Source organism: Bos taurus, chromosome 25 (genome assembly GCF_002263795.3).
Source record: "Bos taurus isolate L1 Dominette 01449 registration number 42190680 breed Hereford chromosome 25, ARS-UCD2.0, whole genome shotgun sequence".
Classification (NCBI taxonomy): Eukaryota; Metazoa; Chordata; class Mammalia; order Artiodactyla; family Bovidae; genus Bos; species Bos taurus.
The window spans coordinates 9539263-9565874 of record NC_037352.1 but is presented as its reverse complement, the minus strand read 5'-3'; the positions used below and the strand labels follow the sequence as shown (position 1 = coordinate 9565874).

The 26612-nt window shown below is 50.1% G+C and overlaps 1 protein-coding gene across 5 annotated transcripts in view; it reads right to left on the bottom strand.

Moving 5' to 3' along the window:
* Positions 1 to 23490, bottom strand: part of CIITA (class II major histocompatibility complex transactivator) — a 59165-nt gene extending 35675 nt beyond the window's left edge. For 3 of the 5 annotated variants that reach the window (XM_010819255.4, XM_010819256.4, XM_024985427.2), the window contains exon 1: positions 23128 to 23490. In XM_010819255.4, the coding sequence (XP_010817557.1) occupies positions 23128 to 23410 (283 nt within the window). In that variant the 5' untranslated portion in view covers positions 23411 to 23490. Of the gene's footprint in view, positions 1 to 9151; positions 9220 to 10830; positions 11087 to 23127 lie in introns of those variants that run through there. The other 2 variants (XM_010819257.4, XM_010819258.4) reach the window with 2 other exon arrangements.
* Positions 23491 to 26612: the final 3122 nt, after the last annotated feature.

The following is a 26612-nucleotide window of genomic DNA, read 5'->3' as shown; positions in this document are numbered from 1 at the left end:
GTGTGTACACTGTTGTTCAGTTGTGTCTGACTCTGCAACCCTGTGGATGTAGCCCCGCCAGGCTCCTCTGTCCATGGGAGTCTCCAGGCAAGAATACTGGAGTGGGTTGCCATGCCCTCCTCCACGGGATCTTCCCGACCCAGGGACTGAACCCACATCTCCTGCGGCTCCTGCATTGCAGGAAGATTCTTTACCGATGACCCACCGGGGAAGCCCTTATTAGGCTGCTACGACTTGCCTAAAGTGACATATTCAAGAAGTATTACTAAGATGTAAGCTCCAACGTGGAAGCAGCAAGGTGTCACTTGCCACCATACAAGTGACAAAACTAGAAAACTGAACAATGCCAAGGGGTTGGTGGGAGTGGATGTTTGTGGAGCCACCTGCAGAACATCCTGGCACCCCTTAGAATACCTATGGGTGCAGAGATCCTACAGTTCAGCGATTCAGTTCTTGGATATACACCAAAGAAATGCCCGCACAACTCCATGAGGACACCCATCAGAAGTTGCCCACTGCCGGTACTGTTTGCAGTGACCAGGAGTTGGAGGCCACCTGGGTGTCCGTTGCTAGGGGAAGGATGGTACCAAGTAGCTGCTGCAATCTGCAGGGGATGATGCTGTGATTAGAAGCCATAGTCCAAATGCACACGGAGGCGGATCTTAATAACACAGCACAGAATGGAAACGTACAAAGCAGAGTAGCTCTGATGACCCTGTTCTAGATGTACAGTAACATACAGGTGCAGAAAAAAGAAAAAGCAACACGTATTTTAAAGCACATGCCAACGAAAGGATACTCCTCGAGTGCATTAGAGTGGGTTCCCAGAAAGAGGAAAGAGTAATGGGGAAAAGGGAATTTAAATAAGAGAGATGCCTCGTGTGGAGCAAAGACCAGACTGTACTGCAAAGTGAGATGTGCAGTTAACTCAAGATTGGAAAAGGCTCCTGAAGTGTAAGAGACACAAAACAAAACCAAAGATGACGGAAGCTACTTGGTGTGGGGTATGTCTGTGGCTACCAAACAGGGCCTGACACCCGTACATGTTCAAATAAAGGAAGAAAACTGCACTCTTGCCACCCTGTAGACTGCCAGGGATGGGTGGATGGGGGCCCAGGAGCCCCCAGTCCTGGGAGAGGAGATGAGAAAGTGAAGGACTTGGAGATGAACAGGGAAAAGTGGGCACCATCAGTAGAGGAGGAAGCCACAGCCCTCTGGCCCCCGAAATGAGACAGAGAGGACTTCCAGAAACTGCTGGTGTCAAGACTTTCACTTCCCGGAGGGGCTTGACGGGGTCACAAGAGACAGAGCAGAAACGAAGGTGCGTGGCAGTGATGAGGAACAATGGGGCTGGAAGGCAGCTGAGGCTTCTTGTCACTTCTCCTCCAGGCAGGGAGACTGGAAGGTGCGTGTGTGTGTGCGCGTGCGTGCATGCACGCACATTGTGTGAGCATGTCATAGCAGCCAACAGGCCAGACAAGGAGAGGTCTGGAAATACTGTAATCGGTTGGCTTTTGTGCCTGACTGAAACTGCAGGCTTCTCTGTGCCAAAGGGCGCTTGGCTTGCAGTATGGATTCAAAATGAAGGGTGAGGGATTTTCCTGGTGGTCCAGTGGCTGAGACTCCATGCTGCCAATGCAGGGGGCCTGGATTCGATCCCTGGTCAGGGAACTGGATCCTGCAAGCTGCATCTGAAAGAGCCTGCATGCTGTAACCAAGACCCGGAGCAGCCAAATAAATAAACAATTTTTCTTTTTTAAATGAAGGGTGAATTAGGCCTATAGACCTAGGTGTTTTGTTTCCTGAGACAATTTGTGTGTGTATGTGTATTGTTGCTGTTATTGTTCAGTCACTAAGTTGTGTCCAACTCTTTGTGACCCCATAGACTGTAACCCACCAAGCACCTCTGTCCATGGGATTCTCCAGGCAAGAATACTGGAGTAGGTAGCCATTTCTTGCTCCAGGGATCTTTCCAGATCAGGGGTGGAACCCGTGTCTCCTGCTTGACAGGCATATTCTTTACCACTAAGCCACCAGGGACGTGTGGATGTATATGTGTGTCTTAATCACCATCGCAAAGTCTCCATAGAGAGCACACAATTAACTGTTGCCAAAGTCCCCATCACTTTCCATTGCATTCTGCTGGGTCCTGTTTGGCACAGTGATGACCCCTCAGGCATTTGAGTTGGCCTGGAGGCCTCCTAAGGTCTCTTCTCTCTCTGATCTGCTGGAAAGATGATGGCTTGAGATGGATGGGTGACTGGGAGAGGCAGGACTGGATTCTATCCTGCCCCATAGGGGCAGGATGCACAGGACGGTGTCTTCCAACAGAAAGGCTTGGAGGGGACTGGCCCTGAGTGCCCAAACTGGCCAGTTCCATAAAGGAAGGAGCAGGAAGCCTGGGGGTTGTAGTGTCTGGGTGCTGGGGGTATTCCCTCACCTCTGGTGCCAGCTCCAGCTGAAAAAGGATTAGGAAATAAGCTGTCTGGAGGACACAGGGCACCAAGAGCTATTCTCCACTGGACTCACTTCACTGGAGGGTCACTTCACCCTCCTCAAGGATCTTGGTGGCTCCAGAGGCTGAGGCCCCACCCCCCACCCCAGCCTCTCTTTGCAGAGACCAGCCTGTGCCAGGATACAGGGTCTCGGAGCAGGAATGCTGGAAGTGGAAGCAAGATTGGCTCTGCTCCTGGCCACAGCGCTCCTCAGCAGTTGGAGGGAGCACAGAGGAAGTGAGCTGGTGCAGCCATGGAGACAGCCTAGACAGACAGCATCCCCACAGGGAGTCATGACTGAGATCACTGTCCTGCTCTGCATCTGACGGACTCTGTGACCCTAGGCAAGCCCCTTTCCCTCTCTGGTCCCCAGCTGCCTGTCTATTAAATAAGAACATCGCGCTAGAACGTCCGTGCATGCTCAGTCGCTTTGGTCGTGTCCGACTCTTTGTGACTCCATGGACTGTAGCCTGCCAGGCTCCTCTGTCCATGGGATTCTCCAGGCAAGAATGCTAGAGTAGGTTGCCCTGCCCTCCTCCAGGGAATCTTCTCCACCCAGGGATCGAACTCCTGTCTCACCCCCCTGAGACAACTTGGCTCTGCTTTTCCCCACGTAGGGCTTGGAAATCCCCCAGAAGACTCCACAGAGACTACCTCTGAACCCTTGAGCAAGCCACCTATCTTTTCTGGACACCCTGGAGGACACCCACTTCATCACAACTTGGAAAATCTTGGAACTCGAACAAGACAAGCCCCGCTGATGTGTGCGACTGTAAATGGCACAGTTATTGGGGTCGAGAGGCCCAGGGCAGGGGGAGGCAAAGGGGGAAGGAGGAGAAAGCTTGAGAGCTACAGCCAGGGGAGGAGGGGGACTCCATGCTTGTCCAGAACACCAGCCTCCCCCACCTCCGCGTGGCCTTTCCTCTGCATGCCCCAACCTTCCCAGCTACAGTCAGTGACCCAAAAAGGAGTCCAACAAGCTGTTCCTGGAAGAAAATCTGAGCCGGGTGCTGGGGTGGGGAGGGGAATGAATAGCCCCATGGCTGCAGTGAGCAACGCCAGGCTCCCAACTCCAGTCCTAACCCCCAACTTGACCTACATGTGCTAAGTCGCTTAAGTCGTGTCCGACTCTTTGAGACCCTGTGGACTGTAGCCCCACCAGTCTCCTCTGTCCATGGGATTCTCCAGGCCAGAATACTGGAGTGGGTTGCTATGCCCTCCTCCAGGGAATCTTCCTGACCCAGAGATCAAACCCGAGCCTCTTACATCTCCTGCATTGGCAGGTGGGTTCTTTACCTCTAGTGCCACCTGGGAAACCCAGCACGGCACCTAAGCAGCAGCAGACGCTTTGCTGGGTGTTGGAGACTCCAAGAGAAACACATTACTCACCAACCCTGGCTGCCAGTCTCTGACGACAGCTAGCAAACTGGGCTGTGAATCAAAATTGCCTGAAGCAGGTGCTAAACACACAACAGCTCATATCTCATCCACGGAATCTGGGGTGGGGTCCGGAAATCTATAATTTTAAAGAGTGCCACCCTTGGGCACCCCTTCCCCCAAGACACACACCCTTGCCTTGCAGTGACTGAAAACTAAGGCCTTATTTCCAAGGCAGCCTGAGTTTACACTTGCTGAGAAGTTTACACTGGCCAAGTTTACACTTGCCTTTCAGTTTGCATGGCTGTGAAGAAAGCTGAGTGCCGAAGAATTGATGCTTTTGAACTGTGGTGTTGGAGAAGACTCTTGAGAGTCCCTTGGACTGCAAGGAGATCCAACTAGTTTATTCTGAAGGAGATCAGCCCTGGGATTTCTTTGGAAGGAATGATGCTAAAGCTGAAACTCCAGTACTTTGGCCACCTCGTGTGAAGAGTTGACTCATTGGAAAAGACTCTGATGCTGGGAGGGATTGGGGGCAGGAGGAGAAGGGGACAACAGAGGATGAGACGGCTGGATGGCATCACTGACTCAATGGACGTGAGTCTGAGTGAACTCCGGGAGCTGGAAATGGACAGGGAGGCCTGGCGTGCTGCGATTCATGGGGTTGCAGAGTTGGATACGACTGAGCGACTGAACTGAACTGATGGGTTTTCCTTCCTCCATGGGGAACTTCCAGACTCTGCATATCTATAACCTTTCCACTTCTTTCCAGCTGGAAACCCTGGAATCAGATTGGTCCCCAATTCCTACATATTTCCTTCCAAATTCCCTCAGCACAGCCCCTTGACCTAGTACCCCACCCACTCCCAGCCTAGATTGTTACAAGTTACTAGGTCTTTCTACTAACCCAAAGCCTCCCAAACTTCAAGCATTCACCTGCCTCCTTTACACTTTTTGGGTCATATCTGCATACCACCTGTTGTATAATTTACCTAAGCATTTTCCTTAAATCAACATAAAAAAATCCCAAACATTTATTTGAAAAGAAAATTTTCTGGAATTGAAAGTAGCAATGAAATGGATAGGTGCATGCAAAAGTTTGCAGCAACACTATTCACAAAAGACAAAAGATGGAAACAACTCAAGTGTCCATTGACAGTGAATGGATAAGGAAAATGGCCACACACTGGAATAGTATGCAGCCAGAACAAGGAATGAAGTTCTGACACATGCTACAAAAGGGCTGAAACTTGAAGATGTTATGCTAAGGGAAAAAAGCCAGACATAAAACAAATATTGTATTAATATAATTCCACTTATATGAGGCACTGGAGTAGTCGAATTCATAGAAACAAAAAGTAGAATGGTGGGGACTTGCCTAGCAGTCCAGTGGTTAAGAATCCACCTTGCAAGGCAGGGGTTCAGGTTCAATCCCTGGATCAGGAACTAAGATCTGACTAAGCCCGTGGGCATCAACTATGGAGTTCGAGTGCTTTGGAGCCTGTACGCCACGACTAAGACTCGACACAGACAAATATTTTTTTAAAAAAACATAGAAGGGTTACCAGGGGCTGGGGGCAAGGGGAGAATAGGGAGTTAGTGCTTAATGGGGACAGAGTTTCAGTTTGGACCACGAAAAAGCTTGGGAGATGGATGGTGGTGATGGCGGCACAACATTATGAATGTGCTTTATGCCAATGAATTGTACACTTCAAAATGATTTTCTTGGTAAATTTTATGTTTAAAAAAGAAGAAAACTTTCTATCGCTATCTTGCATGAAAAACAAAAACAAAAAGCAAAACCACTATCTCACTTGCCATTGAAAACAAAAATTATCAAATTAATGTCAGCTGCCCTTCCACTTTGTTAAAAAGAAACATTAGTATTAGACTGCTGCTAACATGCCTACTCAGGCTTCCGTGGTGGCTCAGATGGTAAAGAATCCACTTGCAATGCGGGAGACCTGGGTTCGATCCCTGGGTTGGGAAGATCCCCTGGAGGAAGGCATGGCAACCCACTCGAGTGTTCTTGCCTGGAGAATCCCCATGGACAAAGGAGCCTGGCGGGCTACAGTCCATGGGGTCGCAAAGAGTCGGACACGACTGAACAACTAAGCACAGCACAGCAACGTGCCTACCCACAGAAAAGGAGGATTAAAAGAGGAACAGAAAAGCTCCGATGTCTTTCCTTTGAGAACCAGTGTCAATCAAGACCTCTCTTGAGAACTGCCTTTGGACCACGGATCACCTGCGGATTCCCTGGTGGTTCAGCGGTAAAGAATCTGCCTGCCAAAGCAGTAGACGTAGGTTTGATCCCTAAGCTGGGAAGATCCCCTGGAGAAGGAAATGACAACCCACTCCAGTATTCTTGACTGGGAAATCCCATGGACAGAGGAGCCTGGTGGGCTACAGTCCATGGGGTCGCAAAAGAGTCGGACACAACTTAGTGACTAAACAACAATGGATCACATGTGTGTCAAAGCCTGTGGAGACACAGGGGGCGTGAGCCCATAATGACCGCTCAGATCTCTCTATTCAATCCTGCTAGAATCTGTGAGGGTTACACCGAGCATGTGTGTATTCAAAGTGCTCTTGTGCAAGGCAGGAAATCATGAGGAAAGCACTCACATCTTATATCCATCTTGTAGATACTTCTTGGAAGGGGAAGTCACTTACCCAGGGGGACTGATGCCAAGTCTGAGACCCAAGTTTGTGAGCTTCACCCTCTTCCTCAGGCCACCCGATCACCCAAGACTGACCGCTGGCCTTGGAGCAGGGCCCCTGTGCTAACTTTCTGATTCTACTCTTCACAAGGTACTAGATGCCAGGTCCCTGCCATCAGACTTTGCTGTATCAACAAGCCTCCCTCTGACTTTCCAGGCCCCGCCCTGCATTTGTGGAGGCTCACGCCTTTGCCCAGGTACTGGATGTGCTCTCAGGGGACCTGGATTCAGATTCTGAGTCTGTTAACAACTTGGCCATGGGGTCTTTGACAAAACTCCTTGGGAAGTCCCTAGAGGTTTGTAACATGGAGAAGGTACAGCGGTTGGACCACATTAGTGCCTTTCAACGAATGTGTGACCTCTGGACCCCTGAGATAGGAGACACACACACACACCACACACACACACACACACACACACACACACACCCCATAAGACCTCTGGACCCCTGAGATAGGAGATACACACACACACACCCCATATGACCTCTGACCCCAAGATAGGAGACACACACACACACATCACACACACACACACCGTAAGACCTCTGACCCCCTGAGATAGGAGACACACACACACACACACACACATACCGTATGACCTCTGGACCCCTGAGATAGGAGACACACACACACACACCACACACACACACACACACACACACACACACACAAACACACCGTATAACCTCTGGACCCCTGAGATAGGAGACACACACACACAAACACCACACACACACAAACACCACACACACACACACACACCATAAGACCTCTGGACCCCTGAGATAGGAGACACACACACACACCACACACACACACACACACACATACACACACCACACACACACCATATGACCTCTGGACCCCTGAGATAGGAGACACACACACATATACACACCACACACACACATACACACACACACACATCATACACACACCATATGACCTCTGGACCCCTGAGATAGGAGACACACACACACACACACCATATGATCTCTGGACCCCTGAGATAGGAGACACACACACACACATATACACATACCATAGGACCTCTAGACCCTTGAGATAGGAAACACACACACACACACACACACACACACACACACACCCCATATGATCTCTGGACCCCTGAGATAGGAGACACACAAACACACACACATACACACATACCATAGGACCTCTAGACCTCTGAGATAGGAAACACACACATACCCGCCCCTCCCCCCCCCCCCCCCCCCCCCCCGCCATCTAAGATAGGAAACACACACACGCACACCCATAGACGGCTAAGCTGCTATTGGGAGCCCCAGGGCAGACCCAGCCAATGGGATCTGGGGGCGTGGCCTGGGAACCCACTTCTAAACAGCTTCCCCCACCCTCTCCGCCCTCCTGCCGCGGGTGATTGCCCCGTATGGGAAGCCTCGGAGCCCCTGGCTCAGTTGTCTTTGAGGACCCTTCCCTCCATATTTTGGGACCTTGGAGACCAGGTCCTTGCCTAAGGCAGACTGGTAGAAAATGGTTTTCTGGGGTCTCATCTTCTCTTCCTTCATCTCCACCGGTCCTCAAGCAAGAAGCACTAATTTCTTTAGCCTTCTGACTGGCTGGGAATGGCATTTCTTTGGGAGGAGCGAGGAGGAGAGCGGGGAGGGGGAGAGCGGGGAGGCATATCCCTGTAAGACTTCTTGCGAAATTTAGGAACACCTGGCTGCAACTGGACGTAGGCCCTTCAATCGCCTCCCATGTGTCACCTAGGGTGGAGACAGAGGCTGCGGGACTCAAGGGAAAACCGCGGGTATTAAGGGTTCCAGACAGAGCTAGGCGTGGTGGGAGCCCCACCCCAATCCCTCTCTTGGGTGCTCTTAGTTTCTCGCCTTAGAGGACGTGGCTTAGGACCCCAACTTGCCATAGAGATGCCAACGGTCAAGCACAGTCCGGGAATGCCCCTGCCCCCAAAGATGCTAAAAGAGAAGTGAGGATCCCTTCAATCCGCTGGTTAAAGGTCTCCTCATAGACCCCCGCCCCCCCCAGCATTGGGGACCCCACTAAGAGGACCGGGTACCCAGATTCCAGAGTCAGAGTGGGAACGTGACTCAGGAGGGAAACTGAGGCTCAGACAAATGCAGCCCGGGTCCTAGGTCTCGGGGTGGAAGGGAAGCCTGTGATTCCCTCCTCGCGCTCCCGCGCGCATCTTCAGATTCCAGGACGCTCAGCCAGTGTGGCTACCCAGCGTCTGGCCGCCCCGCTAGCCTGCTCTGCGCGCCTCTTCTCTGTCCCCGTGTCTCTGCAGACGCTGCCCTTCCCGCCCGCTCTCCCCGCCGCCGCTCCTGGGCCCCGGTAAGCTGGCCAAAGCAACCCAGCTCCGGGGTCTCCACTCCCATTTCCTGTGTGGAATCCTTCCAGGGATGCCGGAGACGAGGGGTTTTCTGGGTGTGCACTCTGCACGTTTACAGTCCCCGGCTTCCAGCCTTGCTGTGTGACCTCGGGCAAGTAGCTACCAGTCTTTGAACTCTATTCCTAGCCCCACCTCGGGGGCCGCAGAGGGGCCTTGGGTTACCTGCCATTGTTTCCCGCGACTCCTGCGCACGCTGCCTTCTGCTTCTCCCTCCTGCCAGCTCTGCGGTTGAAGGAGGGCGAGGGAGGGATGGGCCGTTGCCGGGCCACCTCCCTTCCACCCCTTCGGGCCCCCCCCCCCCCGCCCCGCCTCCGACCCCCCTGTGGCTGCCTTTTTTCTCTTTCACTTTCTCTCTGCCGCAAAGGGCTTGAGCCACCCAAGCTGGGGAGTAAGCAGACACCCAAGCCGCCCCCGGCTGCACCCACCACGTGCTTTCTCAGAAGCACCTAGTCTGCCGCTCACCAGAGCTCCAATCAGGCCCTAAAAATAGCCAGTGCTCCCATGCCGGGAGGTAGCCTGCCCTTAGGCATTTGAAACACAAGCCCTGATTAGGAGGAAGCTGGCCCTTCCTTTCTTTCCACTTCAGCCCCACCTTGAAACTGACAAGCCATTCCTGCAGGGCACAGGGACTTGCTAGCCCAGCCACTCACTCCAGAGCAGCCGGCTGCCCTGGAAGGCACAGAAAATTACTCAGGTCAATTCAGCCCTGGCAACCTTGATTCCCCCCGCCCCCAACACCACCACCACACACCTCCTGACAGCTTTCTTCCCTCCCTTCTTCCACAGGTCCTGCACCCCTGCTCCATCCACCCTGAGGCCTTGGAGAGGTCACTTCCCTTCCCAGGATTGGATTTCCTCATCTGGAATTGAGGGGGAAGCCTTCAAGGTGACTTCTGACCTCTCTCTCTCCTTAGAAAATTCTCCCTGCCCCAAGCTCCCGCTGCTACCCTCAGAGCCGGCAAACGTCATCAGTCTGCAGGTTCGGAGGAGGCCGAGCATTTATTTCAGCAGCATCTGACCAAAGACTTCTCACACTCTCAACCACACAACAAAGGCAACACCAATAATACTGGGTTCCTGTGTGGATCTTCAGATATTAAAATAAACTGGGCGCTGTGCTAGAACCTTGGATTGCTCACCTTGGTCTTGGAATAAAAGTTTCCCCCAATCCCATTTAACAGCCCAGACTCAGTATAGGCTGGGGACCCTATGTCACTTGACACCCAGGCAGGCAGCGCAGCTGGGATTCAAACCTGTGTGCTGCTTTCAGAGCTGATACCAGATGTCTGTACACTGTTGTCTCTCACCGTCTATCCCCTGTCCCCCACTTATTCCACAAAGCGCCAGTTGGAAATGGGGGAGAGGGTAGCATCAGGCCAGGTGCCTGGCTACTCCCCACCAGGCTCAATGTCTAGACAAATGGGCTGACTCTGGCTTTGGTGTCCCTGCTTCCTGGGGATGGGGTGGGTCTGGCAGGGGTTCCACCCTTCAAGGGCACCCCTCAGTGTTTACCTGGCAGAGAGAGGACCTTGCGGTTGGCAGAGCCTGGCCATCAACACTGAGAGCTAACGACACGCCCCCTGGAAGTCATCCCTTTAGTACCCTTCAGGCTGATCAAGTTCTCTTACATTCCAGACACCTGAGTGAAACTGCAGGTCCCTCAGTGGAAGGAAACGGCAAACCACCTCACTTCTTCCAAAAGCCCCAGCAGGCCAAAGACCCCTTCCTGCCATCCTCACCCCCCTAGTTCAGAGCAGTGTCTCCTTTTTTGGGGGATGGCGGGATGTCACCCTAAATTAAGAAGCATTTTCAGTCCCAACATCCCCCACCCGCCTTTTTACCTTGGGGCTCTGGCAGGTAGGACCCGGCAGGGCGTGGAGCCAGGCAACGCATGGTGTGGGAAACACAGGGAGGCAGCAACTTCCAGACTCTGGCAGCCCCTCCTGGTGCCCTCAGCTTGCCCAGTGAGGTCTTCAGGTGCCCAATTCAGGAGCAGGCAGCCTCATCTCTGGCCAGTCTCCCTACACCTGGTCAGGAGCCCGCCAAGACATAGCAAACATGCAAAAGAAGCAAGTAAGGGACCAGCGGAAAATTCTCCCCTTACCAGGTGATCAGTGCTGCCAGATTTCTCTTACTAGGCATGCTCTAATTTGCCCATGCTCCCTTAAACACTCCCTGTGTTTAATTTCGGTTCCTTGTTGTGTACCAAATGGGTTGATGACCAGGAAAGATAGTGAGTTGACTGTTGGAGTGTCTTCAACACAGTCATTCTAAAACGGTGTTCACCACAGTGGAACCACGCTGGTGCCAGTTGCCAATATATGCCATCTTCTGTAGGGTGGCGCTAGGGCCAGAGCCTCACAGATGCCTCAAGATAAGCTGAAAGCCCCTGCTGAGTTCTGCAGACTCCCTGGATTCCATTGCCATCCCCCATCCCACTTACACAACAAACTGCCCTGAGTTTCCCCAGAGAAAGAGTCCTCCACTCATCATTCTTATTCCAAGACATTGGATTAAAATATAAATTACATATTAGAAAGTGTTACCCCAAATATGATATACTTAGACACACATAGTTTGGGGTACCAGATAAATGCAGCAGAGAGACTGTCACAGGAGAAAGTTAGTGCCTTTTCAAGGTTCTGCCCAGGCTTCTGGAAGCCTCCAGAAGAAAGTCTCAGTCTGGGGGCTTATGAACTTTTAACGCCTCTTCTAATGCATCATCAACTCATCTCACAGAGAGCAGCCCCCAGCTTCAAGCCATCAGTAGAGAGCAGTGTCTGGCCAGAATGCCTTCCTGTTTCATAGTTACCTTCTGCGTGTGGCATTCTTTTTCATTTATGTTGGACATAAACTTTCCTTGGGAAATAAAATTGAATGAAAAACGTGACGGAGAAGGCAATGGCACCCCACTCCAGTACTCTTGCCTGGAAAAGCCCATGGACGGAGGAGCCTGGTGGGCTGCAGTCCATGGGGTCGCAAAGAGTCGGATACGACTGGGCGACTTCACTTTGACTTTTCACTTTCATGCATTGGAGAAGGAAATGGCAACCCACCCTAGTGTTCTTGCCTGGAGAATCCCAGGGACGGGGGAGCCTGGTGGGCTGCCGTCTATGGGGTCACACAGAGTCGGACATGACTAGAGCGATTTAGCAGCAGCAGCAGAAAAATGTGAGTAGTTTGAAAACAACCAAAAAACCCTAACCTGTCAAGCTAATAGTAGTGTGCGTGTGTGCTAAGTCGCTTCAGTCATGTCTGACTCTGTGCGACCCCGTGGACTGTAGCCCACCAGGCTCCTCTGTCCATGGGATTCTCCAGGCAAGAAGACTGAAGTGGGTCGCCATGCCCTCCTCCAGGGGATCTTCCCGACCCCAGGATGGAACCTGCGTTGCTTATGTCTCCTGCGCATTGGCAGGTGGGTTCTTCACCACTCACACCACCTGGGAAGGCCGACAGTATTGCAGAGGGTACAGAACGATCATGAGGTTGGTACCGAAATGAATGACGTTTCGGAAACAATGACTTTGGAGCCTCAAGCATTTTTATGGAAAGAACACTGAATTGGGAATTTGAAGCCCTGTGGTTCAGCCCCCACGGTTACTAGCTGATGGGTCACCTCGGACCCCTCACTTCCGTTGTGTGGGCCTGTTTCTCCGTGTGTGAAGCGAGGGCAATTATGCCTATATTTGTATAGGGATTATTTTCGAGGCAGTTTCTGCTTTCAGAAGTTCGAGAGGGGAAGTAGGGCAGACACATGAGACTGCTGAGAGTCAATGTGAAACAGTCTTGTTCTGTTAGGCTAATAAAACAGACACGATGAGTATGAGACATCCCAAGAAGTCTCAATTTCCTGTGACCTGGCACACCAGGCCATTCCATGAGGACACCTTCTGTCCTCAGAGGGAGCTGGCTCTGACGGCTGTGGCCACGGCAGCTCTGAACCAGCTTCGTGGCCCGGCCAAGCTTGGAATGAGAGTCCCCCGGACCTGGGGTGCACCTGTATGGATGCTGTCATTTCTCACCTGGACTACCTGCTACCTGGTCTCTCGGTGTCCTCCTTCACCTGCCCCCACCCCAGACCCATGCTCTATAAGACCCGAATCTGATCACGCCTGTGTCCACACAGGTTTCTGAGCCGGGAGGGTGACACATGCCAGCCTGCGTTTTGACTGATGGCAGATGCCATCGATTGGTACCAGGAGGGCCTCGAGTACGGAGTCAGGAGAGGAGCGCTGTGGAACCTCACCAGGTGCTGAGGGGGGTCCAAATTCTAGCAGAGGCAGTGGAGATGAGGAGATGGTGCGCTGAGATGAAGTGACAAGCATCCAGGACTGAGTGGGCAGGCCTAGGAGGGGGCCGAAGGGTTAAGCCAACGACAGGGTCTCTCCCTATTAGAACTTCTAGCATACCTGCTGAAGCTCCTCTTCAAAACTCCCCCAGAGGCGGTGACCACTCATTCTCTTGAGCCCAGGATAAAACCAATTCCCGCTAGACTAGGGAGCCCTCTCAGAACTTGCCCCAGGCACCTGAATTTCTTTGTCTCAAGTCAGAATTCAGCATGACAAAGCTATAGACCGAAGCACTGTTCCAGGTACCAGTCTGGGGTCCCCAGCCAAGCACAGAGGAGAGGAGATGAGGGGACTTGATCTTGCAGGTAGGATTAGCATCACAGAGAGCTTGCCATCCCCTGCGGCAATCTCTCCAAACAGATCTTGCTCAGTCCTACCTGCTTCAGTTCAGTTCAGTTCAGTCACTCAGTCGTGTCCGACTCTTTGCGACCCCATGAATCGCAGCACGCCAGGCCTCCCTGTCCATCATCAACTCCCGGAGTTCACTCAAACTCATGTCCATCGAGTTGGTGATGCCATCCAGCCATCTCATCCTCTGTCGTCCCCTTCTCCTCCTGCCCCCAATCCCTCCCAGCATCAGAATCTTTTCCAATGAGTCAACTCTTCGCATGAGGTGGCCAAAGTACTGGAGTTTCAGCTTATCTCTGCTCAAGCAGGGTCCCCATCCCACCCCTCATAGGACCACCCTCCTGCCTCCTCCTGTCAGACTGCATTTTGGTCATCCTTCGAGGCCCACTGTGGTCAGCCTTCCAGCTAACAATAACCTTCTGCTTTCCTCTTTTTAACAAACTTGCAGCCATGGATTTGGCAATACATCATGAACTTCCTATTTCCTGAGTATGGCCCCCGCTGCCTCTGACGAAGTCATAAAGTCCTTAATGTCTGTCTTACTGTGTTTCCCAAAGAAAGGCAATGCCAAAGACTGCTCAAACTACCGCACAATTGCACTCATCTCACACGCTAGTAAAGTAATGCTCAAAATTCTCCAAGCCAGGCTTCAGCAATACGTGAACCGTGAACTTCCAGATGTTCAAGCTGGTTTTAGAAAAGGCAGAGGAACCAGAGACCAAATTGCCAACATCTGCTGGATCATCGAAAAAGCAAGAGAGTTCCAGAAAAACATCTATTTCTGCTTTATTGACTATGCCAAAGCCTTTGACTGTGTGGATCACAATAAACTGTGGAAAATTCTGAAAGAGATGGGAATACCAGACCACCTGACCTGCCTCTTGAGAAACCTATATGCAGTTCAGGAAGCAACAGTTAGAACTGGACATGGAACAACAGACTGGTTCCAAATAGGAAAAGGAGTACGTCAAGGCTATATATTGTCACCCTGCTTATTTAACTTCTATGCAGAGTACATCATGAGAAACGCTGGGCTGGAAGAAGCACAAGCTGGAATCAAGATTGCCGAGAGAAATATCAATAACCTCAGATATGCAGATGACACCATCCTTATGGCAGAAAGTGAAGAGAAACTAAAAAGTCTATTGATGAAGGTGAAAGAGGAGAGTGAAAAAGTTGGCTTAAAGCTCAACATTCAGAAAACGAAGATCATGGCATCTTGTCCCATCACTTCATGGGAAATAGATGGGGAAACAGTGGAAACAGTGTCAGACTTTATTTTTCTGGGCTCCAAAATCACTGCAGATGGTGACTGTAGCCATGAAATCAAAAGACGCTTACTCCTTGGAAGAAAAGTTATGACCAACCTAGATAGCACATTCAAAAGCAGATAAATTACTTTGCCAACAAAGGTCCATCTAGTCAAGGCTATGGTTTTTCCAGTGGTCATGTATGGATGTGAGAGTTGGACTGTGAAGAAAGCTGAGTGCCGAAGAATTGATGCTTTTGAACTGTGGTGTTGGAGAAGACTCTTGAGAGTCCCTTGGACTGCAAGGAGATCCAACCAGTCCATTCTGCAGGAGATCAGCCCTGGGATTTCTTTGGAGGGAATGATGCTGAAGCTGAAACTCCAGTACTTTGGCCACCTCGTGTGAAGAGTTGACTCATTGGAAAAGACTCTGATGCTGGGAGGGATTGGGGGCAAGAGGAGAAGGGGACGACAGAGGATGAGATGGCTGGATGGCATCACTGACTCGATGGACGTAAGTCTGAGTGAACTCCGGAAGTTGGTGATGGACAGAGAGGCCTGGCGTGCTGCAATTCATGGGGTCGCAAAGAGTCAGACACGACTGAGTGACTGAACTGAACTGAACTGAATATGTTTGACTTTCTTTTTGAAAAGGATGCCAAGATTGTTTGAGTGAATGGTTGGCGTTTAAATTTGATTAAGGCAGACAACCTCTAAATGGATGGAGAGTCCTCCTGTACTAGGTTGTAAGTATCTTTTCTTACCCTTTTTGGTGACCTGCCTCATTTCTAGCAGATGCTAAATAAATGCTTAAGGGAGAGGGAAGTAAGGAGGTGAGAAAGCAAGGAAGAGAGATCAGACAAGAGGTGGGGGAGTAGAGAGAACAAAACCTAATATGTAGGCAAATTAGGAGATCAAACCAGTCAATCCTAAAGGAAATCGATTCTGAGTATTCATTGGAAGGACTGATATTGAAGCTGAAGCTCTAATCCTTTGGCCACCTGATACAAAGAACCAACTCATTAGAAAAGACTCTGATGCTGGGAAGGACTGAAGGCAGGAGGAGAAGGCGACAACAGAGGATGGTGTCACCGACTGGATGGACATGAGTTAGAGCAAACTCAGGGAGGCAGTGAAGCATGGAGAAGCCTGGCGTGCTGCAGTCCACGGGCCACAAAGAGTTGGGCACAACTTAGTGACTGAATAACATCAAGGCAAATTAGGCAGGTCGGAAGGTATCTGAGAACATAGACCTGTTCGTGGGTAAATGTACAAGTGGATTAGTTGATAAGAAGGTGGGTGAATCAGCTGATACATAAATATTTGGGCAGTCAGAGAAATGAAATATTGATAAGTTGATAGAATTAGATAGTAGATGTAAGTTGATCAATTGGTTAGTAGATATTAGTATAGTTGGGGCTTCCTGGGTAGTGCTGGTGGTAAGGAACCTACTTGCCAATGCAGGAGACATAGGACATGAGGGTTTGGTCCCTGGGTCAGAAAGACTCCCGGGAGGAGGGCATGGCAACCCACTCTAGTATTCTTGCCTAGAGAATCCAGTGGACAGAGGAGCCTGATGGGCTACAGTCCAGAGGGGTGCAAAGAGTCAGACAAGACTGAAGCGACTGAGCACTGACAGTAGTCAGTTGGGTAGACCAGGTAAGTTTGAGAGCAGGCAGCGGGAGAGACCAATAATGGTAAGTAAGGACACAGGTGAGATGCTCAAGGGAACAACAAAGAACAGAAACAGTCCCTGGCTGAGTCAGGTGCCAGACCGGGAGCCAAGCCGAGAATAGAACAGGCCCCTGGTCAACCCCGGGAAAACCCATGGGGACTTGCCAACTTCCGGTTGCAGGTGTTTCTGCTTCTGCGGCTCATGTGGGTGAAGGTGAAGGAAGTCTGGCTGGCTGGGAAGCCACTCAAGGTGAAAACCAAGTGGTCCTTGCCAACACATCTCCTTCCAGGAGCCAGCGGAGACTCACTTACCAGGGATCAGAGCAGGAATGGGTTTGGGGAGGAAAAAGGGGTAGAAAGAAGGGAGGGTGCAGCCTTCCTCCCCTCTGCATCTTGGCTCGGGTGAGTCTCATCCTAAGGACCAAATGGGGAAGGAAGTGACAGGAAGAACTTAACAGTCTGGGGTATGTCCCTCCCTTTCCAATAGATCAGGCAACATCCTAGAAGGAGGCTTTGTTCTGTGTTTCCTAGAACAGAGTTCTCACGGGTAAAACTACCACACTGTGAAAACACAGAGAGACAAAATAATGAAGGAAAGCCAAAGGCAACAGTAAGATGTAAAGCCACGGCAGGGGCGTCCCACAGCCTGTGAGAAGGCTCGCCCCAAGAGCACCGCTGTGCCTCCGTCCACAAACCTGAGGCCGGCTGGGTCTGACCTTGCCACCGGTCATCCTTCCATTCACCTTGAGTCTGCGGTTGCCCCAAATGCCACCCTGGAGGCTGATGAGTCAGAACGAGCTTTCATGCTGGCAGCAATGCCTGTGTTTTGGATGATGTCACTGAATTCTCGGAATAGCCACTCTGGATGCTAGTATCGCCTCCATTTTACAGATGGGGAAACCGAGGGATCCCAGGAAGGGATCGGCATCCTAGCCCTTGGAATCAGGGAGTCACAGCTGGCACCGAGGCTGGCTGAGGCCACAGTATATGTGCTTAACCAACGTGCCAGCTTGGAGTCACATTAACTCTCAGATGCACATAGCGGCCTCACACTCAGCACTGGAGTAGGTGTCTAGATGTGATGTGGAGCCCTCAAAGAGACTGCAGACTCAACTCCCTGGTTTATCCTCCCCCCAGTCCAATGCAAGAGATGTAAGAGATGCAGGTTCAATCCCTGGGTCAGGAAGATCCCCTGCAGGAGGAAATGGCAACCTACTCCAGGATTCTTGCCTGGGACAGTTCTTCCAGTATAGAGGAGCCTGGTGGGCTCATGTGGTCATGACTCTCATGACATCACAGAGAGTCAGACACAACTGAAGCAACTAAGCATGCATGCCTAAGTGATTGATCACAGCACAATATGTATGTGTCTGACATTCCTAGAGTTATCTGTCTAATGCCAAGCGCTTCCTAGGATAGTTTCTCAGACACCATCTCACTGAACCCTTGCTATGACCCTGGGAGGTTTATATCATCACTCCCATTTTAGTGATGAAAAAACTGAGTGTCAGACTTGTTCAGGCATGTGGCCAAGGTTACACAATTTGTAAGCAGCAGGGCATGGCTGCAGGACTAGAGCTGTTCAGCTTCCAGCCTAGTTCTCCCTCCATACTGCCACACTAAGTCTCTCTTCTCTGGCCTCTGACTGTCCTCCAGGGGTTGTCACTCACTGTCCCCAGTCAGGTAGCTGAGTTCTGTCCCGACTCTTGGGCCTCCACCGGGCTTGCTGGGGGCTGGATGCACATGTGCTTTTCTGTGCAGCAGAGTCAACCCCAAAGAAGTGCACTTCCTGCACAATTGCAGCTGAAGTATTATCATATCCAAAGGTGACTTCTGAATCATCAGGCTGGTTTCAGTTTGAAGATGGTCAGCCTGCTTCGGGTAGACTTACGGTATCCCTTTGGGTTATTCAAAAGAGGCAGCCAACTAGAAAGAGAAACGAGTGATCTGGGCCCATGAGATCTAATAGCCACCCCTCCCCAGGCCATGATCGAGGCAATCATTCACCTCCCTGTGCCTCAGAGTACTCATCTGTAGAGTGAGAGTAATGGTAAACAGGAGCCATCCACACACGCATCCATCTCCCCAGTCACCCGTCACCCAGCCACCTATGCACCTACCCGTCAACCATTCACCTATCCTTCCCACCTCCCCACCCACCCACCCACCCATCCATCCACCCACCTAACCACCTACCCATCAACCATTCACCTATCCTTCCCACCTCCCCCCCCACCCACCCACCCATCCATCCACCCACCTAACCACCTACCCATCAACCATTCACCTATCCTTCCCACCTGCCCGCCCACCCACCCACCCATCCATCCACCCACCTAACCACCTACCCATCAACCATTCACCTATGCCCCCACCCACCTACGCACAGCCCCCATCCACTCATCACCCAGCCACCTACCCACCTACCCTCCCATCACCCATCCACCTATCCAGTTCCTTACCCGCCCACCCATCCATGATCTATCCCATCCATCTACCTACCTATCAACCATTCACCTGTGCCCCCACCCACCTACCCACACAACCCCCACCCACCCATCACCCAACCACCTACCCACCCACCACTCAGCACCCATCCACCTATGCACCTACCCATCAACCATTCATCTACCCACCCACCCACCCATCCATCTACCTACCATCCAGTAGTCTAATATTCAACAAACACACATTGCACACCTATCCTTTTCCAGGCATTATATTAAGTGTTCGGGATACATCTGTGATAAAAGCATAGATCTCTCCCCACAGGGTGCTTACTTTCCAGTGAAAGAGTCAGACAATAGGCAGCAAACAAAGGAACCTCCCTGAGGGTCCAATGGTTAGGACTCTGCTCACATTGCCAAGGGCCCGGGTTCAGTCCCTGCTCGGAGAACTAAAATCCCCCAAGCCGTGCAGCTTGACTAAATAAATAATCAGCAACAAACATAATACAAAAGTAAAGTGTATCAAAGGTAAATATGTCAGTGTGGGGAGTGGTACTCAGAGTGTGGAGGGGGAGTTGCAAATTTAAATAGGATGATCAGGGTAGGCCTCCCTGAGAAGGTGACATTTGAGGAAAGTGCTAAAGGATTCAAGGAGGTTGGCCCAGAAGATATCTGGAGAAAAGAGTGTTCAGAAGGAAGCAACAGCATGTGCAGAGGTCCTGTGGCAAGGAGTGTGCCCAGCTGTCCCAGGGACCCCAAGGGTACCAGCATGGCTGGAGAAGATGAGACGGCAGGAGTATAGGGTGGGAGCAGAGCAGGGATGAACCAGATCTTGAAGGGCCTCATGGGAATCGTCCGGATTTAGCTTTCCTCTGAGTGACACGGGAAGCCAGTGCAGGGTTTAGGGCAGCGGAGGGTGACGATCACGATAGGGTTGTAGAGAGAGTTACAAAAACTTCACACTCCGATTTCCTTTTTTCTGAAGCCCTGTTGAAACTCAAGTCAGTGCCCTTTATTTCTACAAACCACACACTTCTCCTCCCCCTGTTCTCCTTGTCCCCGTCTGAAGGCTGCTCCCTCTCCTTGCCCCCTGGCTGCATCACTGCCTGTAGTCCTTACAGATGGAGTCTCACAGGCCTGGGAGGAGCTGGCCTGGAAGAGGGTGGTGGGGGAGCAACAAGGAAAGGAAGTGATGTATCCTTCCTTGTCTCCCAGGCTCCTGAAGACCGCATGGAGCTCAGTTCCCTTTCTAGAGTCACATGGCATCAGAAATAAATATATTACATCCCCTGGGAGGAAACTGAATTTAATAACAGGAACCCGCCCTTGAAGCGAGAGGGAGGAGCAGAGGTGTGGGCAGCCAGCAGAGTGGAGGAGGCTGCAGTTTGCAGGGGGTGTGTCGAGGAGAGAGGAAGGCCTTGACACCCCCTGAAGTTGGCATCTGCATCAAGACTGCATAGGCCATGTGTGTTCTCTGCAGTTTCTTTCCTCTGCATCTTACAGTTTTCAGAGTGCACGTCTTTTGCCTCCTTCCATAGGTTTATTCCTGGGTATTTTATTCATTTTCATGCAATGGTAAAGAGGACTGTTCCTTTCATTTCTCTTTCTGATCTTTCATTGTAGAGAAATGCAACAGATTTCTGTGTGTTAATTCTGTAACCTACAACTTTGCCAAATTCATTGACGAGCTCTAGTAGTTTTCTGGTAGCATCTTTAGGAGAGACATGTACACACTGCTGTATTTAAAATAGATAACGGACAAGGAAATCAACCCTGGATATTCCTTGGAAGGATGCTGCTGAAGCTGAAGCTCCAATACTTTGGCCCCCTGATGCAAGGAGCCGACTCTGGAGAAGACCCTGATGCTGGGAAAGATTGAAGCAAAAGGAGAAGAGGGCGGCAGAGGATGAGATAGCGGTTAGATAGCATCACTGACTCAATGGACATGGATTTGCGCAGATTCCAGGAGATAGTGGAGGACAAAGGAGCCTGGTGTGCTGCAGTGCAAGGGGTCGCAAAGAATCAGACACAATTTAGCGACTGAATAGCAACAACAAGAGGAAGGACCTACAAGGACCTACCTTATGCTGCAGGGAACTCTGCTCAATATTATGTAACAACCTAAATGGGAAAGGAATTCGAGAAAAGAGTAGATACATGTATATGTATCCCTGAGTCACTTTGCTGTACACCTGAAGCTAACACACTGCTGTAAAGCAATTATACTCCAATACAAAATAAAAAATGTTTTTAAAAAGACCCCATAAGTGGCTTGCACTCCCATTAAGAAATCAGGGGGGTCATTCAGGTGATAGAGATGTCCCAGCCCCCCTGGGGTCTTTTAGGAGGGGAAGAGTAAAAGATGTGTCTGAAGAACAGACAGAGATGATCTGGGTGAGAATTCACCCAGGAAGACAGCCCACCCCTTGTAAACATGTATCTTGGCAGAAGAGTTGGAGAAATGCCTACAACTGCCCTGGAGCCCATGGCAAAATCATCAAGAGGCTGTTTAGCCCTTAAGACCAGACTGAGCCACAAGTGTGTCTGCCTTCAAATCCAGCCTCAACACTTCCTGCTTGGGGACCGGAGTTGGTCACCTCTGGGCAGTCTCTGTCTTTTCTTCCTGTGTAACATAAGGCTGCTGCTGCTGCTAAGTCACTTCAGTCGTGTCCGACTCTGGGCGACCCCATTGACAGCAGCCCACCAGGCTCCCCCATCCCTGGGATTCTCCAGGCAAGAAAACTGGAGTGGGTTGCCATTTCCTTCTCCAATGCATGAAATCATTAAAGGGTTAGGGTGGATATGAGAAAACCCACTGGCTTAGGTGTGCCTGGCAAGCAACGAAATACTCAATAAATGTGAATTGTGATTATATCAAGTTGTAAGTTACTCCAAAACCATAAAAAGACCAAGGACTAGAATTTATGACATCAGCTCACAAAATTGGGAAAGCACAGGTTTATGTAACGGAGGCTGAAAAGTAAGTGTCTTTAGGAAGAATGTTGTTAGTGGGAATTCCCTGGTGGTCCAGTGGTTAGGACTCCACGCTTCTGCGGCTGGGTTGTGGAGGGCGGCCTGGGTTTGACACACCTGGTTGGGGGAACTAAGATCCCTCAAGCTGCGTGGTATGTCCAAAAATAAAAATTAAGAAGACTCTTGTTTGCAACAAAGTGAGAACCTTCTTGCAAGTGGGAAAGAAGACCTAAAATGTTTGAGGAGCCAAGGATGCGAGTGGAAATGGTATGGCATAGGCTTTTTTTCCCGCTTTAAGATGAATCAGGAGTCAGCAGTACCCTTTAAAAACAAGACACTCTCTTCAACTTGGTTCCTCTTCTGTCTCTCTCTCTCTTTCTCCCCCTCTTTCTCTGTCTTCCTCCCTCTCTCTCTTCTTTCCTCCCATCCTTCCTCCCTTCTTCTGTCCTTCTGTCTACCTCCCTCTCTTTCTCTCCTGTCTCTCCTTCCCTTTCTCTTCCTCCCTGTGTGTCTTTCAGTTTCCCTCTCTCTTCATGACCCGGATGCACACACAGGCACGTGCATACACATGCACACACACACGCCCACGCAAACATGCACACACATGCTCACACACACATGTGCACACACGGCAATCTCTGCTCTCCAGCTCTTCAGCCCTTCCTCTCTGTGGCAACCTATGTCTTCAGCTTTGAGACACACTGATTGTGCCGGCATCCGTCTTTCCCACTTGCAGGCAGCGGCTGATTTGTCCATCTGTGCCCTTCACCAGGGCCTTGCACATGCCTAAGGTACCCAGGGAGCTCAGAGAGCAAACCCAGTGGGCATTTGGCTGTGTGCCTCCGGGACGGTTTACTTTTAAGCAGAGTGGGAAGCACACTGTTCTGCCAATGCTCTCGGCATCCCAGCCTGAGCTCTCTAAGCACTTGCTGCTCCTGCCAGCTCAACCAGAGACCCCGATTCCTATTCATTCTGCCTTCTCAGCTTGGGACAGAGATGAACATGAGGACCTCCCTTTCAGAGATTAGAGGGAAAAGCCCTGAGCTGCTGACAGCCAGACATGGCTCCATGAGAAAAAAGGGATGGATGGCAACTTACCACCAGGGTCCTTGTAGCTGGGGCCCCTCTCTGCTGTGGGGGCCTGCAGCCCACTCCAGATCCACCCCAAGAGGGCGAAGTCTGGGTCTCCTTTCTCCAGCAGGGTCAAGGAGATCTTCCTGGCCAGAGCCTCACCATCAGACTCATGGAGCAGGGCATGGTGGTACTCCCTGGAGAGGAGCTCTTCCGCCAGCAGGTTGTCCAGAAGCGCCTGCACTTGGCTCGGCCGATGGCTAGAGAGCAACATCCGGACCTGAGACAGGATGGTCTGGAAGTGATTCATGGTAGCGCTCAGATGCAGGGCAGCTCCCCTGGGCTAGCGCCTGGTATCTCTGCTCACCCAGCTTGTAGCATCCAAAATGTGAAGTGAAAATCAGGATGGGGGAACCTCTGCAGCTTATTCCTGCTAAGGAGGATTTCCTCATTTGCACGTTAGGCTGGGGTTGCCTGATGAATTGATGGAAATGGGTTCTGGTCTTGATTTAGACCCATAGATACGTGCATACCTTGCGTGTGCGTATGCCAAAGAGGGTCACGGCTCTGTGGATTCCTTTAGACCCAATCCAGTATTTACTAAGAGGAACAAGACTTGCCTCTTTGAGGACCTATAAGGTGATAGGCTTTCTCGGATGTTGCATCATAACAAGAAGGCACTGGGGCATAGCAATTAAGCAGTTGGGTTTGGAGCCAGTCTGCTGGGTTCAAATCCCCAATTACTTGATGTTTGGCAAGTTACTTAGCCTCTCCTTGCTGCCATTTCTCCATCTGGAAACGTTACCGAGTCCAAGCTCACTCTGCTCATGGCAGGGCAGGCCAGTGAATCCAAGAGGCGAGGTACTGAGGCAAGGAATGAACACGGCTTTATTCCGCAAGCCTGACCGAGAAGACGGCAGACTAAAGACTCAAAATAACCATCTTGTCCCGGTCTGGATACCAGGTCCTTTTAGGTATCAGAGATGGCAGGGAGGTGAGGAAACAGAGTAGAGGCCATTTACTCTTATAAGTGTCTCCTAGAAGGGCAAGCCTCAGGCAGGGAGATGTGTTAATTTTTTTCCTTCCTGCCATCTACAGGTGGACAGGGTTCTGATCAGAGGCATTTTAGTTTAAGAGGCAGAGGGGAAGGATTCTCTGAGGCAGGCCATTATGTGTGATTATAATAACAAAAGCAGCCAAAGACACAGATCTTGCATGGAAGAGTCAAAACTGACTCTCCCCTGTTACAAAAACATGAAGTGATAATAATGGTATTTACATCTTAGAGTTGTAGGGAGGAGTAAGCGAGATAACGCCTGGAGAGTACCCAGCACATCATCCACAACTTGATAATAGTTCAATAAATTTGAATTCAATAAATATGAGCCATTATGATTATTGATTAATCATGCAAGCAATTGTGTCACCTTGGGCTCAGCTTCATTAAACTTCAGTCCCTTCCTCTGAAAAATCTCCCAGGAAAAATAATTCAATCTCATCAGATTTTTCTGAGGATTAAAAGAGGTAGTATGTATAAGGGGCTTAGTGCTGGTCCTGGTAAGCACTTCATGAAAATTGACTATTACTAATATTATCCCCAATTAATAACACGGAAAACAGGCTTTGCATAGGAGCCAGTCTGTTGTAGGATTCTACCCTGAAAAACCTCAGCCCCCGCTTTTTATATCATAGCTGATTGCTCTTCCAGAAACGCACTGTGACCTCGTTTCCTTTCCTGGCCTCATTTTACCATCTCTCAGATGGGACCATTTGCATTGTTCATTTCAGTGAGACAAATAGGGATTTCCACTTCCAGTATGGGTGAGAGTTCCTATTTGACCAACACTACCACAATGACAACTATAAGCTCTGATGGCTGGGAGGCAGAAGAAAGTATAAAAAACAGCTACCTGAAGGCCCTGGGGAGCAATCAGAGCAGGCAGACCCTGGACAGGAGTCAATATGTGGAAGACAAGAATATCACTGGTGAATTCCCAGCTCATTAGTTTAGCTCAAGGAGGTCTCAGTCTGTGTTCTGCAGGGCAAGTAAAATTCTGCTTGGAAAAAGAAAAAAGTTTTACTGCCCCGAATAACCAGAGGACAAAATTTGAGATAACAATAGTTGCTGGAAAGTGGGAGTAGAAATTCCAAGAAGGAGAGAGAGAGAGAGAAGTTGCTCTAAATTCTGGGTATAAACTGTCCAAATGTATGGTTGACCTCTGAACCCTGCATTCACGGCTCATTCGAGTTCTTGTTCATTCATGCATTCACAGCTCAACTAAGGCTAAAGGAACTGAGCTGAAATTTGAGTTGTAACCTACCATGGGGGTTGTGTTGAGGGCAGGAGACTAGGCATTTGATTCCAGCCAATATAGGAGCCTGCTGAAACAGCAGCAACAACCAAATTAACCCTGTTCAGATTAGAACACAATCCAGAGTGTTTACTGTAGGGTATGGAGAAGGAAATGGCAACCCACTCCAGTATTCTTGCCTAGAGAATCCCATGGACAGAGAAGCCTGGTGGGCTACAGACCATGGGGTCGCAAAGAGTCGGACACGACTGAGCGACTTCACTTTCTTTCTTCCTTCTTTCTATGGAGTTAGAAAAGGCGAGGTTCAGAAAAAGAATGAGACGGGCACTTTACAAGAATGTATCACCTTTAATGAGGCGAGAAGGGGCAGCAGTCAGATTAGTGAGCTAACCCAAGAAAAGAGCAAGTATATATAGGCATATATGAGGAAATCTACTGTCTTAAGGGGGCCTGTTCTTCTCCAAGGTTATTCGGAGTAGTTATCTCTTAAACGGCTGGGGCAAGGAATTCTGGAGATCAGCCAGAGGCTGGGACCGACTGGGAGCTGGGCGTAATCAACCTTTTTTTCTCGTTTTTTTTCCTTCCGGTGAGAGAGTTCTTTGTTTTGCATAGAATGGTGGGGAGGACCGAGAGGGGAGTTTAACTCCAGGCTATTTTGAGCCACGTATCACATATTGTGATAGGCAGTACCTATCCAAAATTACCTGACTATAAAGGGATAGGAAAAAGGGACCCATTCTCAGGAGAAAAGGATAATCAATGGAAATTGACCCCCAGATGACCCAGATGTTGAAATTAGCAGACAAGGATTTTTAAAAAATCTTTTTATTTTTACTTTTTAAAATCTTTCTATTTTTCAAGTCTTTACTGACTTTGTTACAATATTGCTTCTGTTTTATGTTTTGTTTTTTTGGGGCCTGGAGGCATATGGGATCTTTGCTCCCTGACCAGGGATTGAATTTGTACCCCATGCATTGAGAGGTGGTGTCTTAAACCACTGGGCTGCCAGGGAAGTCCTGAGACAAGGATTTGTTAAAGCAGTGACTCTAACCATGAATGAAATAGACATAAAGGGTGCCAAGGAAAACATGCTCATGAAAATAAAAAAATAGGAACTTTCAGCAGAAAAACAGAAACTACTAAAAATTACCAAATGGAAATGATCAAAGTGAAAATTACAATGTAGGAAAATTTACAAGT